This window comes from Nelumbo nucifera, chromosome 6 (genome assembly GCF_055504915.1).
Source record: "Nelumbo nucifera cultivar China Antique chromosome 6, China Antique-T2T, whole genome shotgun sequence".
In the NCBI taxonomy this organism is placed as follows: Eukaryota; Viridiplantae; Streptophyta; class Magnoliopsida; order Proteales; family Nelumbonaceae; genus Nelumbo; species Nelumbo nucifera.
In genome coordinates, this window is record NC_142654.1 from 6,668,959 (window position 1) to 6,680,600 (window position 11,642).

The 11,642-nt window shown below is 38.3% G+C and overlaps 1 protein-coding gene across 2 annotated transcripts; it reads right to left on the reverse strand.

The window, feature by feature from the left end:
* Positions 1-627: 627 nt before the first annotated feature.
* LOC104604485 (cytochrome B5-like protein) lies at positions 628-11,279 on the reverse strand. 2 transcript variants are annotated; one of them, XM_010268839.3, is made up of 6 exons: positions 11,083-11,279; positions 10,625-10,720; positions 10,478-10,515; positions 7,366-7,443; positions 7,193-7,284; positions 628-959 (listed from the first exon to the last, which is right to left on the reverse strand). In XM_010268839.3, exons 2-6 carry the CDS (start codon positions 10,701-10,703, stop codon positions 893-895), a joined length of 354 nt encoding a protein of 117 aa, XP_010267141.1. In that variant the 5' UTR covers positions 10,704-10,720; positions 11,083-11,279; the 3' UTR covers positions 628-892. The 2 variants fall into 2 exon arrangements, with proteins under 2 accessions (XP_010267141.1, XP_010267140.1); XM_010268838.3 differs by having other exon boundaries at positions 10,625-10,725; positions 11,083-11,277.
* Positions 11,280-11,642: the final 363 nt, after the last annotated feature.

The following is an 11,642-nucleotide window of genomic DNA, read 5'->3' on the forward strand; positions in this document are numbered from 1 at the left end:
CCAGTGGTGACCACTTCTTGCTGAGATGTTGCATCTGCCAGTGGCCAGAGGACACTGAACTAAGAGGAGGTGTAGCCCAACCAGTTGCCCACCACCCACTAACAGATTGAACACAGCAAACATGATTTTGTATTCACTTTTGGTTCTTTTGGGTATAAGAGTAACAAGGTATGTTTTAAGTCTATTATAAAATTAAAATTTCAGGGTATCTTTAATTCAATTTCTTAAATCTCAGGGTATGTTTAAATCTTTTACCCAAAAAATAAATCAGAATTTGCACTATCATGGTTTTGTACCAGTACAAAACAATTTGCACTGCAACCAAAGGCAGCCTAAGATTCAAAATCCCCCTTGCCCGTTAAAATTCAAGATTCTTAAAGCACTTCAACAAAGCCTCCAATAAATGGAAGGGCATTTCCCTCTTCTGAAGGGAAATGGCTCCAGCTTCTGTAAAAGCACTTCCATATTTCAATTATCAATTACCACGAAACATAGAGAAGCACTTCTCTCTCCAGGAAGCTGAAAAGGAAGTGCTTCCCTGAAGCAATCTAAAACAGGGTTGAAGATTTTTCTCGCAAAAACTGAGTTTGAGAATAGATCCCATAGCTTGGATACAATTGCAGTAGATTCCTTCCAACCTCTGTACACCCTTGAGGTGTCAACAGATCAATTTGTTGTTAATAATCTTAGAAATGGGCTAGTTAATAAGTGGTTCACCAAAGTTGGACAAAAAGAACAATAAAATCCTCAAGAACCCCTTGGCCATTGCCAAAGTTCCTACAATGCCTGAAAATTGCAAGTGAAGCTACACCAAGAACACGAAACAATAGAAAAAGTTTCTCACAATACAGTTCTGTTCTCTATAGTTTTACAAGCCACTGACAGTTAGCAATTAATTTTCCAATTCCCCAATGTAGAATTCATCAACCATGTCAAAGACCCTGGTAGCATGTTGTGGCCTGCCACAAAATATAGATTTGCTCAGAAACATGTAAAGAAAGTGTAGAGAACATTAATGTGGTGGTCCCCACTGTGTTTATTTGTGATGGTAGTTAGTTTCAGATAGCAGTTATTTCAGTTGGTAATTATTATTGCTTTTATTATTTCTTTTGCCATGTAAGCAGTAGGGGTAATTCAGCCCTTTTACTCTTTATTTGATTATTAATATAAATAGTTGAGTGGGGCGACAATCCTAGTTGACACACTCTTTCTGAATTCTTCTCTTCGTGTTCTCCTCTTCTTCTCCTCTTCTTCTTCTCTCCTCAATCTGTTTTCTTTGTTTATTACACATTATACCTAGGACTGATTGCAGTCCTATTCGACTACTTGGTATCAGAGCCAACCTAGGAATTCTCATGCTAGTCTAATCAGGCCGACTACATGAGAACTTCCTAGGGTTGGAAGTTTCAGCAGAGATATATTCATCGGCTGGTTCTTGGAGGTTGCTGGCAGTGTGCAATTGTTGCCAAGGGTTTGTAGGGCCTTGGAGAGTGTTCAACGATCAGGAAGAATCAGAAGAAGGGAAGAAATCTCAGTTTTAGGGTTCAGACCTTGGTTTGAAGGTGGTGGCTAGATCTTTCTGAGTAAGTTAATATTTGTTCTTGAGATTGAACCTAAAAAGAAATCTTTTTTATTAATCTGGGAGGTGCGGCTGAAAGATCTTTAGTTCTCCCTGAGTTTTAAGGGTTTCTTTCTTGACCTACGATCAGTTCTAGGATTGAAACCCTAAAGTTTATGATTGTTGCCAATTCTAGGGCAATAATTAGACCAGTTTCAGCATTCAAGATTGAGTTTTCTGCTTTCTGGAAAACTAACAAACCTGATTCAATATTTCTCGATGGTGGTCGAACCTTCTAGGTCAGCTGTTAAGCAAATTCCGGGTGTAGTTTCACCTATTTCAGTTCTAAAAAGGGGTTTTTTGACCTATAACTTGAGAAGGGCTGACAACAATGGAGTTTAAGAATCAAGGGGAATGTTTTTTGGAGGCTGGTGGTTCTGGTAGCATGCCTGAGAACAATTTTCAGATTACCACTGTCAAATTTGACGGATCAAACTACTTGGAGTGGGCCCAATCAGTCATGATGGCCATTGGGGGTAGAGGGAAACTGAATTATTTGTTAGGGGATGTGAAGGAACCACCTAAGGAGGACCCAACCTATGCCAAATGGGTTCAGGAGAATTATTTGGTTATGACATGGCTGTGCAACTCTATGCAGCCTCACATCAGCCGAAACTACTTGTGGGCAAAAACAGTTAAGGAATTTTGGGACATCATGAAAGAAACCTACTCCCAACCCCTTAATGTTGCTAGGGCTTATGAGCTGAAATGTGAAATTAATAGCCTTAAGCAAGGAGAGAAACCAGTCTTAGTTTACTTCTCAACCTTGAAATCCTTGTGGCATGAAATTGACCACCTAGAAACAATTGAGTGGGAAAGTGAGAAGGATGCACAGACTTACAGAAAGCAAGTTGACCATCTAGCTGGTCTGAATTCTGAATATGATATTGTGAGACAACAACTTCTCACGAGAGAAAGTGTGACCTTATCACAAGCCTACTCTTAGTGCATAGTGAAGAGAGTAGGAGAAAGGTTGTGTTGCAGCATCAGCCTTTTGAATCATCATTGGCAACAGTTAACCAAAGTTTGGGGGTGATAAGGAGAGGGATATGAAGAAGGAAGATAAGAGGGACCTAGTATGTGAACATTGCAAGAAACCTAAACATACTATAGACACCTGTTGGAAGTTATATCCACATCTAGTTCTAGCAAACTCAGAAACAAAAAGGAAAATGCCAATGTGGCTGTTACTACTGATTGTGCAACCTCATCGGGCACAAGAGCTACATCCCTCGACACCTTAGCTGTTGTCTGGGCTGATTTGACTCAGTTGAAGAGTGAAGTTGGTAATTCAGCACCATTATCTCAGTCTGTCAGTCACAACATCTTCTCCTTCCACTTCAGCTTTTGGTCATTCAGGTACACAGGCCTCAGCTTATCATGCTTCAGCCCTAGGTAACACTAAACCTTGTTGGGTGATAGATTCAGGTGCAAAAAAAAAAATTCATTAATGTAAAGAAATTACAGGGGTTATAGTTTATGAGTAGCCTCAACTACCCCACTATAGTGCATCCACTAGTAAATGGGAACATCTAAACCTTGTTGGGTGATAGATTCAGGTGCATCTGAGCATATGACTGGCCTGTCTTCACTGCTTAATATCTACCACTTATCCTCTGGTAGAGACAAAGTGTCTATTGCTAATGGCTCTCTTGTTCCCATTTCTAGTAAGGGAGACATCAAATTGTCTAAGGCCATTTCTTTGTCTTCAATTTTACATGTTCCTAAACTTAGTACTAATTTACTTTTAGTTAGTAGCATTACTAAACGCAAAATTGTTCACTAACTTTTTTTCTCTGATCGATGTGTTTTTCAGGATTTGGAGACAAGGAAGGTGATTAGGATTGGCCGTGAGACAAATGGAATCTACTTACTTGGAGGGAGCTCACATGGGGAAGATAGTGAAGTTAGGAAGTCTTTTGTTTCTTAGTCTGTTCGTTAGGTTATGCTTTGGCATAATCGGTTGGGTCATTTATCTTTTAGGTCTTTGAAAAGTTTGTTTCTTAGTTTGTTTGAATCTATCCAGATGTCCAATTTGAAATGTGAAAGTTGTGAGCTTGCAAAGCATTGTAAAACAACCTATTCATTGAGTAATAAAAGAAGTAGTATTCATTTTGAAATTGTGCATACTGATGTTTGGGGACATTATCATATCACTGCTATGGGGGGGGGGGGGGTACAGATGTTTCTTGTTGTTTGTCGATGACTATACCCGCTTTTCTTGGGTTTACCTCATGCATTTTCGAGATGCTCCTACCTTAATCTGGATCTTCCATTAGATGATTTTAACCTAGTTTGGGGTCAAAATCAAAAATTTCAAATCTGATAATGCGAAAGAGTATTTTGCAAAACCATTAGCCTCATATTTCCTTGACCATGGGATTATCCATCAGAGTACTTGTCCTCATACACCTCAACAAAATGGGGTTGCTGAGAGGAAGAATAGACACATATTGAAGGTGACTAGAAGCATTATGTTTAGCTCCAATGTGCTTATACATTTCTGGGGAGATGCCATTCATACGGCTGTATATCTCATCAACTGAGTTCCTTTACGGGTTCTTGACAAGAAAGCTCCATTCACCCTTTTATATCCTAATAAAGAGTTGTTCACCATCCCCCTTAAAATCTTTGGATGTACTTGCTTTATTCAGACCCTTGGTCCTCATCGTTCCAAATTTGATCATAAAGCTTCAAAATGCATTTTCCTTGGTTATGCACAAACTCAAAAGGGATGTTGCTGCTATGAACCTACTTCTAGGAGGAGGTTTGTCTCTATGGATGTCACTTTCTTTGAGGATGTACCCTATTATCCTAGGGTTTCTTCTTAGGGGGAGAGTAGTGAGATGGGGGTTCATTTATTAGAAGTTCCATTACCTGTCCCAATCATTGAAGAGGAGTGTAGTGAGGAGGGTTGTCAGAATTGTCGGGATTTGAGAGTTTATCATAGACGGTGAAGGCAGGTTGATTTCGGTCATCATCAGTCCAGGCCAGTCCCAATTCCTTCTACGGATCCAAATCCAGGTACCACAGTTCCTTCATCTTCCATTATAGATGAGATACCTTCCATTGTTGAGCCTTCACCCCTCTTTGTTGAGCCTTCACCTCCATTGGATGACCTTGACCTTTCCATTGCAATCCATAAAGGCAAACGCCATTGTACCTCATCTACAGTTCACTGTATTTTTCAGTTCCTGTATATGATCATTTGTCTCCATCTTACAAGCCTTTTTTGGCATCCATTGCTGCTATTCCCATTCATAGAATAGTGTAGGAAGCCTTGTTAGTACTTGAGTGGAAGGATGCAATGAAGGTAGAAATGGATGCCCTTCTAAAGAACAATGCATGGGAGCTAGTTAATCAACCTAAAGGGAAGAAACCAGTTGGATGTAGATGGGTGTTTACTGCGAAGCATAATGTTGATGGTTCCATTGAAAGGTATAAGGCCAGATTAGTTGCAAAGGAGTTTACTCAGACATAAGGCATAGACTATTTGGAGACTTTTGCACCAGTAGCAAAGATGAATACTATCAGAGTTTTGTTATCTCTTGCAGCCAGTTACTCATGGCCTTTGTTTCAAATGGATGTTAAAAATGCCTTCCTCAATGGAGACTTGCAAGAAGAAGTTTACATGCAGTTGCCTCCTAGATTTTATAGTGCAAAAGCAGGAAAGAAGGTTTGTCGGCTGAATAAGGCCTTATATGGACTGAAACAATCTCCCAGAGCCTGGTTTGATAGATTTAGACAAGCTCTTGAAAAATTTGGCTATGTGTAGGCTCAGTCAAATCACACTCTGGTTATTAAGAAGTGGATTCTCCCTTAACACTGCTTACTGTATATGTGGATGATATTGTAGTGACAGGGAGCGATACCCGTGAGATTGAGTCTCTTAAGCAACTCCTTCATCAAGAGTTTGATGTCAAAGACCTGGGAGAGCTACGATATTTCTTGGGTATTGAGGTAGCTCGGTCTAAACATGGGATTTTTGTTTCTCAAAGAAAGTATGTTCTTGATTTGTTGGAAGAAATAGGGAAGCTGGGTGTTAAACCTGCTGACACACCTATTGAACAAAATCACAAGATCAGTGCAGAAGGTGGAGAGCCCCTTGAAGATAAAGCTATATTCCAACGGTTAGTTGGGAAGCTTCTCTATCTTTGTCTTACACGACCAAACATCAATTATGTTGTCAGTGTTGTTAGTCAGTATATGCACACTCCTAGAACTACTCACCTATTTGCAGTTGAGAGGATATTGGCATATTTGAAGAGGTGTCCGGGCAGAGGTATACTATTCAAGGATAATTTCACATGAAAATAGAAGTTTACATAGGTGCTGATTGTGCTGGATGTGTTAATGATAGGAAGTCTACCTCTGGATATTGTGCTTTTGTAGGAGGTAATCTTGTTTCTTGGAGTAAGAAACAAAATGTTGTTACTCGTTCCAGTGCTAAAGCTGAATATAGGTTCATGGCAAATGGTGTGGCTGAAGTACTATGGTTGAAATCCCTATTTGAGGTGTTGGGTATTACTTATGAGAAGCCCCTAATGTTGTACTGTGATAATCAGGCTGCCATTAATATAGCCCATAATTCGGTACAACATGACAGAACTAAGCATATTGAAGTGGACCAACACTTAATCAGAGAAAGAGTTGCCTTTCAAGAAGTGTCTTCCATATATCACCTCCAACATGCAACTTGTAGATCTTCTCACCAAGGCAGTTTCAAAGACAAAGTTAGAAGCAGATATATGCAAGTTGGGAATGGCAAACATTTATTCCCAACTTGAGGGGGAGTGTAGAGGACATTAATGTGGTCCCCACTATGTTTGTTTATTTATGATGGTAGTTAGTAGTTATTTCAGTCATGGTTTTTAAAACCGACCCGGAGACGGAACCGACTAGGGGTCCGATTACCGGGTCGAACAATCGACTGTTCGAACCGAACGGTCGGCCCATTCTAACAAAAAAATTTAAAAAATAAAAAATGTTCGAACGGTTCAAATGGTTAATTGCCCGGTTCAGTGGTCTGCTGACCAAAATCAACGGTTTTTGGAGAAAATCCGGTTTTGTGGGGAAAACGGAACTGGTCACTTGACCGGTTCCCGATTTTTCCGGTCCGACTGTCCGGTCCAGTCCGGTTTTGAAAACCATGATTTCAGTTGGTAGTTATTATTGCTTTTATTATTTCTTTTGCCATGTAAGCAATAGGGGTAGTTCAGCCCTTTTACTCTTTATTTGATTATTAATATAAATAGTTGAGAGGGGCGACAATCCTAGTCGACACACTCTTTCTGAATTCTTCTCTTTGTGTTCTCCTTCTCTTCTTATCCTATTCTTCTTCTCTCCTTCTCAATCTGTTTTCTTTGTTTATTACACATTATACCTAGGAATGATTGCAGTCCTATTCGACTACTGAAAGTTTACCATAATAAACATAAAAATAGAAAATAACTGCTATAGTGAATCAACATTACAAATAGAAATGATGCAATTAAAAGGGTCTGGATGCTTCCAGAAAACATTTTGAAAACAAGAAATAGATATAAACAAAATCAACACAAAGGTAATGCATACCCATAAAACCCTTCAGTTGAATCATCTCCAGCATGTGCAAGAATTGCATCTCCACCAGGATGCTCTTCAACGTATGAAGTAACATCATACACCTACAGTAACCAGTTACATGGTGTCAGGCATAACAAGTTTATATTTCAACAGGAGTGTTGACCTCAGGAATAAGATATAACCTTATTCTTTACAATGATCCAACAATCAGTCTTCTTGTTATGTAATGATACTTCAGCCCTTGTATAAAGTTTGGATGCCTGGTGCAAAGGCACATGAAAAGAAATGAAACATTTAAGCAAGGAACCAATCACTGCTTCCACAAATAGCACAAGTAACTTATTGGAAAGATGAAGCATAAGTCTCAGAAGAAATTACTGGAGTTTTCTACACATGTTTTGAAGTATGAGAATATCTAAAACTACAAAAATCTAGAAATAGGTCGAATGTAACACAACCAAGAAATTTGGTACAACGCATGCTGCCTCCAGAAGGTTGTTTTTCGATGATCAGATTTCAAATTCACACCAACTGCAAACAGCATGTGCACATTTTGGAGCTTACGTAGTCACAGATAATAGATCTGCTAACTCACCAAAAGACCCTTTATTTTGCAGGGGAATAGTAGTTGTTATGAAGTCATTAATTTATTATGAGAAGAATGATCAAGGTTGAGAGATGTAAGATATTTTTTTGGTGGCGTAGACATGCTAATTTGCTTAAAGAAAATATGTTATATGGTTCTTGTCTTTTTTCCACCCTTTTTTGCATATTAGCATTTTATCAATGATGCTAATGAATCTTTACCATTTGACAAAGAAATTTCATTTGAGATGTGCGAATGAAAATTTGTGTTGTTGCAGTTCTTCTTTTTTTATTTTTTTCCTTTCAGGAAATTTGTTATCAATGTGAAGGAGCTTTTTAGAGCGCAAAGCTCGGACAAGTTGACATACTTATTCATGGGGTATCCTAATTCTTTTTCTTTAGATTAAATTAACAAATATAAACCCTAAAGCTGAATTTGTATGGGTAAACTCTTATAAAATGAAAATGCCTTAGATGGACTAAGGCAGCTATTGATAAAGTTTCTCCAGAAAAAAATCCCTGTCTGACATGATTATTAAGAATTAAAGGGCCAACTTTAGTATATTTAATATCATAATTATGTTAAATATGAAAAAAAAAACCTAAACATACTAACACTAGCCCATATGTCTCTCCACTCACAAGCCACAAGATGGAGCTCAAAGTCAGGTCATTGACAGTTTTAACAACATTCAAATTCCAATTTTCTATCCTAATTTTAGATGGTAAGAGGAAACAAATAAAAGAACCTATATGTCTAATAACTCTGTTGCCACTTCCAGTTACTTAGCATATGCATTCAAGACAGTAAGCACAATTTGAAACTCAAGTAATGGCTTGCTGATAAAAGTTAAAATTCACAGCTAATGTGTAATGTAATGTGGAACATTGCTAGAAAGGGTAACATAGAAACTACTGAAACAAAGAAGGAACATACCTGGCTTATTTATATTCAAAAGAAAAGTGAAAATGTATGCAAATAGAAAGGAATATAACCGTAACAAAACCTGAAAGAGATTGATTTTAAGTATGCTTTGGTATGCAAATCACCTTTCAATAAAGAACCAACTCATATCTATTATCTAATATTTCATTTTTCCACAAGGAGAGTGCTAGGTTCCTACGTTGTTGCAAGGCAAATTTCAAACAGCTTATTTTGCATTTTCTCAGTTTTATAATTAGTTGAAAAAGTAATAATTTTCTGTTTTGCACACTCTCCACACAGAAATTAGGTATTGACACTTGTTTCTTCACACTGTCCATTGAGGGAAGACATGGAAATTTATTAGTTTGCACTCCTAGAAATTTCATCTCTAACCAATTTTGTCTTTATATTTTGAGAAGGATGTATTACAAGCAACAAAGTCAGCCTAGACATGCCAAGTCCAAGTGCATATACTTGTAGGTTCTATATGCAGTATTATCCCCTCTCTTCAGATCAATTCATTACTCTTAACAAATAACGATTGCAAAAAATACACTTTCAGTTAAATTACACCCAGGATCAACTTTTTCTGTTCTGACTGAACTCTACCAGGGATAAATATGATTACTATCTTTTTGATCCTTTTTCTTTGCATATGAAAGTTGTCCTAAGCCAACTAAGGATGGTAAACCTGTCAGAATGTTGCATGGAATGAAAGAGTCCTACTTGAAACAGTGACAAAACTTATATTACAATAGTAGAAACTCTAAGGTTCTAGCTGACATGCTAGCAGCAAAGTCTTTTTCTGACAAAAAGGAATGTCTGTACAAAGATAGATCCCCAGAGTAGATGAGTAAATACTTTTTGGGTTATCTGACACCGAGGACAATATTTGTAAGTTCCACCATAGTAATGAAAGTTTGACCAAAACTAAGCGGTCCCAAATGGAGAATATTCCATTCAGATGCCTGTCATTGAAAAATTAATGTGGTAGAGAAACTGCTAAGAATTTTCTACCATAAAATACTAAAACTTCTCCGGCATTTGTTTCAGTGGTAGACCTTCTTCTCTGTAAGGAGATGGCCTGAAGACATGATTATGGGAATCTATATCCAGCATAAAATTTTTGAAATGAGATATGGAGTTCATATAAGGATACCTGTTAGAATACAACACCATTTTCATGCATACAAGGAACTGAAGACTTGATCACTTGATTAGGAGAAATTAAACCCAACATGATTTTTTTCCTAACAAAGGCATCATTTTGCAGTTTTATACCAGCTGAAATTTTCATTTTGTCAATTATACCAATCTGGAAGCTTGTGTTCCGTTCTGAAGACAGCTAGATAAAAAACTTTTACATATGCATGCCTTGGAGAATGCTAGTATTGATCTCACCAGGTGAAGATGGATGAATATAAAGTTGACCTTGAGAAACCATTTTTCTTAGTTTCTCATATTGTCGTGTTTCTTGGTGAGTATACGAAACTATTGCCCTGTAGTTCAAAATATTGGCCGATAGACACAAATGCTTTTTCTATGTTATGGATTTAATCCTTATTTATTGACATATAAAGATAAAAGAAAGAAAGAGAAATACCCAATTAAATTGTTTTCCCAAGCATGAAAACTAGGAATAGAACCAAGAAATCTCTCAAATTGGACTTTGACGAGGGACTTAAAACAGATAAAACATTTTGCTAAAGCTATTTGAAGAAGCATATCAAGACAGAATATGTTTATCATCAAGATAACGTCACATAAAGCAAAAGCTTGTGTACCTTATTGTTAAGAACTGCCTTAGCAACTTTAGCATTACCTGCGTGGAACAGATTAACAAAGTCAGGAACACGAAAACGACAAGTACTTCATGAATGTGAGGAGTGTGTCTGTGTTTGGTTTCTACTCAAAAGAAAAAGAAACATTACCGGGCTTACGCACTCGTGGAGTCAAAAGAAATACTCCCAATAAGACGCCCAAAACCAATGTCAATACAACTATCACCATATCTCAGTTTCTGATCCCTGTGCTGATCGAACAAAAACAAAGATGTATGATAATGTCACAACGGTGAGGAAGTACAGAGAAATATAGGCACTAATAGTACGACTAAGTAACTTTAAGCATTTCAGCGAAACTTATCCAACCGACTCCAATGTATTACACTAAATTTAAATCACGGAAGGGGGGGGGGGGGGGTCCTAAATAACCAGAAATGTCTCAGGAAATAATACTTTAAAAACTGATGGAAAACTAAGGGTCTCTAATTTCATGGGTGAAATTGGGCATGAACAACGATTTCTGAATCTAAATGTGCCAAGTATTCTGCGTAAAGTCAATCGAAATGCAAGAAAAGGAATACGCAGAAGTGGGGCAGATGCTTAACCGCGAGATCAACAGTCAAGTAAGGCTACTTTTCCGGTGATGACGCCGAAGAGAGAGTTCGGTCGGAGATAACAGAGAGGTGAAGATTTGAAGCGAAGTGACTGGAATTCTGGAAACCGTGGGCAAGCAGCTCGAAATTAGAGAACGGGTGGGGAATCTATGTCGACAACTAGAACTCTGCAAGGATTGCGGATTGCAGTTGCAGCCGGGCAGGCACGTGCAATTTTGGCAAATTTACTTATTTACCCTCTTTAAGCTCCTAAAAAGACTTTAGTGGCTGGGCTGGGGCTGGCTACTGGACCTGGACCTGGAAGTGTGGAGTCTGGACTCTGGATGCCGGAGAACTCACCGAGTATTGAGCGTAGGACCAGATGATGTGGAATGTGGATGAAAAACGGTTAGGGTTTTTGTAGGAAAGGGTCAACCCGAAGTTGGAACCAAACCCGAATAATTTTACAAATGAGAGTGGATCTGCTGAACTTATCAGCCGCTTGCAGAGTCCGAGAGAGAGAGAGAGATCCTGGGTGTGTGGGACAGTGAGTCAGTGAGAGTGCTTGGGTC

Coding starts and splice junctions, on each gene's coding strand:
- LOC104604485 (XM_010268839.3), bottom strand. CDS start 10,703: ATGGTGATAGTTGTATTGACATTGGTTTTGGGCGTCTTATTGGGAGTA. Junction 10,516..10,624: donor TCCACGAGTGCGTAAGCCCG/GTAATGTTTCTT, acceptor TGTTCCACGCAG/GTAATGCTAAAGTTGCTAAG. Junction 7,444..10,477: donor AGGCAGTTCTTAACAATAAG/GTACACAAGCTT, acceptor CCTTTGCACCAG/GCATCCAAACTTTATACAAG.